At 41.1% G+C, this 7,008-nt stretch overlaps 2 protein-coding genes across 2 annotated transcripts in view; one reads left to right on the forward strand and one right to left on the reverse strand.

Annotated features, from left to right (window-relative positions):
• ano8a (anoctamin 8a) overlaps positions 1-3,931 on the forward strand; it is a 15,759-nt gene extending 11,828 nt beyond the window's left edge. The window contains exons 14-18 of the mRNA XM_035670660.1: positions 356-496; positions 597-788; positions 909-1,040; positions 1,327-1,437; positions 2,010-3,931. Of these exons, the coding sequence (XP_035526553.1) occupies positions 356-496; positions 597-788; positions 909-1,040; positions 1,327-1,437; positions 2,010-2,672 (1,239 nt within the window). The 3' untranslated portion in view covers positions 2,673-3,931. The remainder of the gene's footprint in view (positions 1-355; positions 497-596; positions 789-908; positions 1,041-1,326; positions 1,438-2,009) is intronic.
• Positions 3,932-4,088: 157 nt separating this feature from the next.
• LOC118334652 (DET1- and DDB1-associated protein 1) lies at positions 4,089-6,851 on the reverse strand. Its single transcript, XM_035670661.1, has 5 exons — positions 6,526-6,851; positions 6,152-6,232; positions 5,926-5,977; positions 5,637-5,698; positions 4,089-5,520 (listed from the first exon to the last, which is right to left on the reverse strand). Exons 1-5 carry the CDS (start codon positions 6,532-6,534, stop codon positions 5,416-5,418), a joined length of 309 nt encoding a protein of 102 aa, XP_035526554.1. The 5' UTR covers positions 6,535-6,851; the 3' UTR covers positions 4,089-5,415.
• Positions 6,852-7,008: the final 157 nt, after the last annotated feature.

Here is a 7,008-nt window from a genome sequence, read left to right on the forward strand (position 1 = left end):
GAATTGCATTTTTGTTACCTTAGAATGAGATGATTTTATCTACAGATGGAGCAGGTCCTCTTCCACGTAGTCCACCATGTTGAACCGGCACATTACAGTAGCCCAGAACGGACAGACCTGCCACTAAAGCCTACACACTAGTCCTTTAAAGAAACAGAAACCTCAAATTATGTTTAGTTAATTGCAACAGTTCAACTTGTTTTATGTAGTTTGATCATGTCTGTGGAGACTCATTCATCCTGGTAGTACACCGACAGATCTAAGTATCTAAGATGAAGCCACTAGAGAAAGTATTGTAGTCTAATGTTTACATTAGCAGGAGACCAAGGAGAATGCCCCTGTGTCCTCTCCAAAGGAATCTGACTCTCTCTGTCAGAGAAGAAAGAATGCAGGTGAGGGGAAAGAGGATAAGAAGTCATGGATTGATCCACCAGAAGAACCCAAAACTGTCACTCTCACCCAGGCTGAGATTGAGAGCTGTATGCAGACATATGAGGTGGGACAATCTACTGCCATACAAAATCATCTATATCCAATCTCACAACAGTGTGCCCATGAAAATACTAACAATTTCTCATGATGTTTGACCCCAACAGGACACGCTTCAGGACTACCAGGAAATGTTCATTCAGTTTGGCTATGTGGTGCTCTTCTCCTCTGCGTTTCCCCTGGCGGCCATGTGCGCTCTTATCAACAACATCATTGAGATCCGTAGCGATGCCCTGAAGCTCTGTACCGGCCTGCAGAGACCCTTTGGACAGAGGGTGGAGAACATCGGACAATGGCAGGTCAGTGCGTTTTGTTTTGGAAAATGTCAGCAAAGCCTTCCAGGAGACCTCGTTCATACGGTCGTGCATCTGAGCAGACCAGCCTGTAAATGTCTCTCACTTTCTTTCTCTCCACATCAGACTGCAATGGAGGCCATGGGCTTGATAGCCATTATAGTTAACTGTTACCTGATTGGTCAGTGTGGGCAGCTCCAGCGTCTGTTCCCCTGGTTGAGTCCTGAGATGACCATCATCTCAATTGTCTTACTGGAGGTACGCTCTCTGTTCTGTGAGAATGTCGTTTTATTCCCCAGATGACACTCTTTGAATATTAGAAAAGAAGGTGCATGGCCTGCTATTTTTTGTTGTGACTTTGTAAAACCTTCAAAATAAATGTTTTAATCCACATCCAATAATGAAGACAAAACCTCACAAGAGTTTTTGTATGTGTTTGCTGTTTGGTCTGAAGAAGAAAAATTCCGAATAGGAAACAGAATGTGATTGTGCCTTGATGTAACATTGTGTTAAGCCTGTCCCTTTGTGGTCTCGTGGTTTACAGCACTTTGCAATCCTCCTAAAGTACATCATCCATGTTGCCATACCTGATATCCCTGGCTGGGTAGCAGAAGAAATGGCCAAGCTAGAGTACCGACGAAGGGAAGCTTTCAAGGTATAGTTTTATCATAGCTTGAAAGACCTTCGGCCAATGTAAGGCTTGCTGCCAACTACACTATCATATTTCTATATATATATATATATCCCTTTGTGTCCCTTGGTCTCTTGGTGTGCATTGTCCAAAGATGTACACTAGTGCAGCCTAACAACAACATAACTGTATGTGTTTCACAATGTTTGTCTGCACTTGATGGTGTCTTAGATGGTGTCTTCTTGTGAAGAGAAAAAGAGAAAAACACCACAATGAGCAACAGTCAGTATTTTTAGTGCAAATAATCCCCAAACCACTTGTTTGTGTGAAGTAACTGCAGGATAGTATGACAACTACTTCAGCACTAAAAATGCAAAATGACAGAGGGCACACAGTTACTCTCAGTAAACACTAATCTAAACTAGCACTGTTATGACTGTGTGCTGCTTACTCTGCTATGCACATTTATGCTCTTCCTTATCCACTGTCTTCCTCTCTGTCATTGTTTCACTGTGTCTTTTGCCATCTTTCTTTCTTCCTGTGACTCTTTATCTCTCCTCTTCCGTGTCTTCATTCCAACACGGCGGGCCATTTAGAAGCATGAGCAACAGGCCCAGCAGCACTTCCAACAGCAGCTCAGACGCAGACGTGAAGAGGAGGAGCTTCATCGTCAGGCTGAGCTGCAGGCTGAGGCCCGTCAGGACAGCGACTACCACAAAGCGGACTCCCAGCACCAGCACCACCACGACAAAACACCAGGGGGCAAGCAAGGGGACAAGCCCAAGAGACCCAGCTCTCTGCTGGGAAACAACAATGTGATGAAGCTGAAGCAGATCATCCCTCTCCAGGGAAAGTTCTCGTCCGGCACCTCGCGTTCACCAGCCCAGTCCCCCACAGGAGGGGAGGCAAAGCTCCCGGGATTTCTGAAGTTCTTGAAGTCACCTGAGGTGAAAAAGGAGCCAGCAGTGGCAGTGGGAGCAACGCCAGGGTCAACAGTGACCTCCTCAGTACCCCCTAGTGGCCAGGAGAGGTCACAGTCCCCCAACAGGACATTTAGTCCCGGGAAGCTGTTCAGTTTTAGCAAATCAGAGGGGACTGTGGTGTGTGTGAATGGGACACAACCAGCGACCCAGCCTGCTAACCCTCAGCCCAACAGGGCTGACTTAAATACAACCCTGGAAGAATTACCCTCTAATGAGTCAGATAAAGGCGAATCAAGACAATTGAGTGATTTAGAAAACTCTGGCTCAAAGAGTTAATAAATATTCTACCATACCAATGTAATAATGGAGAGCAATGTACAGATGTTCAGGCAACACACCTGCACTGTAAGAGAACACCTTAGTCACCAGGACCACATGTAGGGTCAGCGAGCGTTAACTTTCACTCTAGATGCAACTTACTTCGCACAAAGTATTATACTGTATCTATTAACACTTGATTATCTAGCTTCCATGTAAAATATGTACAGTAAGTGTAACTCCTTGAATGGGGCTCGAGTAACCTTTACTTAAGGTTCAAATACTGCATGATTGCCTGGATTTCAACAGCACCAGAACAGATTTTCAGGACCTGATCATCAATGAGCCCTTTTGTCAAAGGACATAAACAGCAGCTTCCCATTCCACATTTGTTTCTCATTCTGATGCCTGTATTAAATGCATGTTGCGTAAAGTGCATGCATTACATGTCCATCATGTCTTTTCAGTTGTGAACCACCTTCAAAGCCATTTTATTCTTCCGCAATAGGTCAGATTATATTCACTGTGACCATAAAAAATATTCTATTTTTCTTAACTTTGATTTTCTATGAATTATTTTACTACATAAATTAGTGAATGTACTTCTATAATGCAAATAAATCTCACTTAAATAAACATCCATAAAGAGTTAACGCATTGGCTGATTTTGTTAACAGTAAATACATATAACTGTACGGAAACAGGACATATGTAAACTTAATTTTTAAGGAAAGTAGTAAGACTTAAATTCAGAACAGGACATATATACTCTATCAAGGATATCTTTGCTAGAAGATAATTTCCAATTCAGTGTCATTACTATTGCCCAATACACATCTCCACTATTGGGATCTAAAATAAATACTTAATGAAGGAGGGGATGTTTTTCAGTGTTGCTGTTTACTATGAGTTACAGCCTTTACTGTATGTCATAGTGTAATCTATACAAGAACAAGATCTAAAATTGACAACAATACATTTATACAGTAAACTCAAAGCAAAGCATGAAACAAAAACCACATTCCAAACTTAATCCAACGATGTAATACAAGCCATATGACAAAAGTAGAATTAGCACTCTTCTATGGAGAGTTGGGAAACTAAAACACTGCATTTCTCTGGTTTAAACTCATACAGAGGGAACTTACAGTCAGTGTGTATCCTACTTGTTTTGACTTACATAAATCACCCTAGCTGAACATATACTCCATAACCTTTCAACAGCGATCTGTTACAAAAAGTTACAAATGTCATTAATAGACTCAACTGTCTTTTGTGCCAAACATTATTGAAAATGTGGCAAACACAATTTGCAGCAGATTGATCTTTACAGATACGCAAAGTGATGTTTCGAAAGGTGCTAATAAAATAAAATGCTTTCCTTTGTTTTGACCAAACTGACTTATATCCCTCCAACACAGGAGAACTAATTGACTGAACATGAAATCACATTATGGCTGACTTGGGGAGAAAAAACAAGAGTGAGTCAGTGTCTTGTTGCCTGACAGAGTGGGTTCAGAAGGGTAAAGAAAATCACAATATACATACTGTACAAATATACAAGACTTGTGGAGCATTATGATGAGCGTCACTGACTTCATGAGCAGCAAACAGACTGTGTTTATTTAGTCCTGCTGCTAAAAGCTTGTAGATCCAAACACACCGTCCCTCGTTATGATTTAAATGATCAACCTATTTAAGCAAATGTGAATGGCACATTTATAATAAGGATGGATAGCAGTCCTTAGGAGTAGCCTACACATCTGTACAGCTAAATACCTGCAGTAATCACCTATATTCCATAAAACATTGTGCTAACCTTGCAATTAGAGATACAAGCGCTGCTTATAAAGTGGTGATCTCAAACTACTGAGCATCAAACTTGGCTACAAAATCTGCAGGTCACACTGTACAAAAAGAGTTTGCATCCTCTAGTGTGACTGTTGGCTTGAATGTGTTCTTACTGAAAAGACATGCCAATATATATTTAACTCAACAGTGGTTCAACAATGTAAACACTCTAAGACACAGTGAAAACACGCTCACTTCCATTTAAGGCAATAAATCATTATTCATCGGGGTGAAAACATTTCTTTCAGAACTCACTTTTTCCACAACAGTCCATAGCAAACCCTGAAAGGATAATTAAACCTAAGAAGAACAGAGTGCAGTTTTATTTTCAGTTACTGTAATGACAGTAGTCACAAAGGATGAACTAAAATAAAATTTTAAGGGTCACTGTCATTACATATTTCAAAACTAAAAATTCCTAATGAAGTAGGAGCCACAAAAGATGACATCTCACTTATATAGACTAAACTAAAATCGTGCATATCTCAGTAATGGTATGATTAACTTCAGCTGTAAACCCTTAAATAGCAGCAGAGGAGCAATGACTTCACTCCCTGCATATTTAAAAGAAAACCAGAGGGGTTGAGGAATAAGGAGGTAGATGTATGTTATTTTCAAACTACAAATACTCTGAGGCAGAGGTCTCTTAGAAGTAAAGAAAATACTGGGAGAAAGTAGTAAATAAACTGAGGGAAAAAATTTTTTTGGTTAAAGAGGAAATCTGAACTCAACTGCAAACATTAAGACCAATGTTTTTTGGGATTAATGTCATGCGACTGTGGTCTGAAATGTATCGCCCCTTGTGTGCTTCAGTGTCATGGCCTGGGTTTGCAAACATGTATCCTGCATCTGTGTATGCATTGTTTGTACAGGTCAGTCTCTGCTGGGTGTGCATCAACAGCACAGCAATTTATGAATCCTCGTTCAGCTCCCGACTGTCTGTTCTAGCAATTTTCCGTGGAGGCGCCGTGTTCTCCCCCTCTGGTTGATCCTGCTCTCGCTTTTTGGCTGCATTCTGATGAGGTAAGAAAGAAACACATTTAACAAACCGTGTACCACAAAACAGAGGATAGTACCGTTAGCACCAACTGTCTCCTCTATTACATTAACTTTCTTTAAAAAAACCTTTACCTTTTTGTCCCACTGTTGGTGAAGATATCGCAGTAGGATGTTTGTCTTCTCTGTGACGATTACTGAGGAGAGACAGGGCAGACACTGATTATATCATGAGACACATAAAGAATGCAGTTGAAATCAGTGAGTGATAACTATACTGTCATTCAGGAAGTGAAGTGACCAATACTAGGCAAAAAATGTTGTGTGTTTGGGGTAAGCCATTTTCCTCAGAACTACAATATTTCATCAGTTGTGAGAGAACGTGAGCTGCTCTGTAAACATTTTTAAAATCTAACACACTTACTTTGCTCTGATGGATAGTCCCGGGTTGGAAGATACACAGATGGTCGACGGTTCTAAAACAATAAAACAAGATCCATGTCAGTCTATAAGATGGCTAGAATGACACCAGGAAACAAGCTAGTACTAGTATGTGACAACATGTCTTGAATTTTAAGACTTTAATCACACCATGAAGTAACAACAGGCTTTAACATCTTAGCATTTTGACGAGAAATAAGTTGACTTACTGATGCTTTACATACAGAGTCTGCATGGAACCTGCTGAAGTTATTTTTGTTGTAGACAGGTAGTCCCTTCAAGAAGTCTCCCTGTGAACACAAAGTATGAACATAAACACTCCTCCGTGCCTGCAGTTGTCTTGAACGGAAAGTCCCGGGTGGAAAGGCCAACAACAACAGCCATTACTAGGTAGCAGAGAACAACTGAGCCCCTTACAGTCAACTAACGAGGCAGTAACATTAACGTGCTACTAACAGAGTATTTACACTGCGTCCTGTCTGCCACCACGTAAGCAACACATCCAACTAAAACGATAACAACCAAGTATTTAAACAAACACCTATACCTAAACTATTAAGCAAAAACATAGTTGTGAACCTACCTTCTCCATTTCTGTCCGAGTCCCGTTCCTCCTTCCCGAGCACACAGAGTGAAAACGAGCAGATGCTACTGCTTCAGCTAGCTAGCCACTAAGCCTTGTTGTCTTTGTCGTAGCCAAGATACCGGGTTGTTTACCCGTGCGACAGCTTCTTACGGTTGCTACAAAACATCAACTAGTATGATTTCGATAGGATCGCATCCCGCCACTTCAAATCAGTTGGAAATTGCGCCCATGTAAAGGTAATTACACAAAAACTGGAATTGAACGTCCTTCTGAAGCTAACTTGCTACTAGTTCACGACTCCATTTTTGTTGTTCGTCTGTTTTAGGGGCGGTTACCTTTCGAGATTCAACGCACCTCATTGGTTGAACTTAGGCGAGAGAGAAAAAGCAATGCGCTGATTGGCTAGAGAGTGATTATGTAACAGACCCATCTCCCAATACAAGGTGGGTTGTGGCATGAAAACAACACAAGTACTCTCTA

Source organism: Morone saxatilis, unplaced genomic scaffold, assembly GCF_004916995.1.
Source record: "Morone saxatilis isolate NCDOM2014 unplaced genomic scaffold, NCSU_SB_2.0 Contig23, whole genome shotgun sequence".
Classification (NCBI taxonomy): Eukaryota; Metazoa; Chordata; class Actinopteri; family Moronidae; genus Morone; species Morone saxatilis.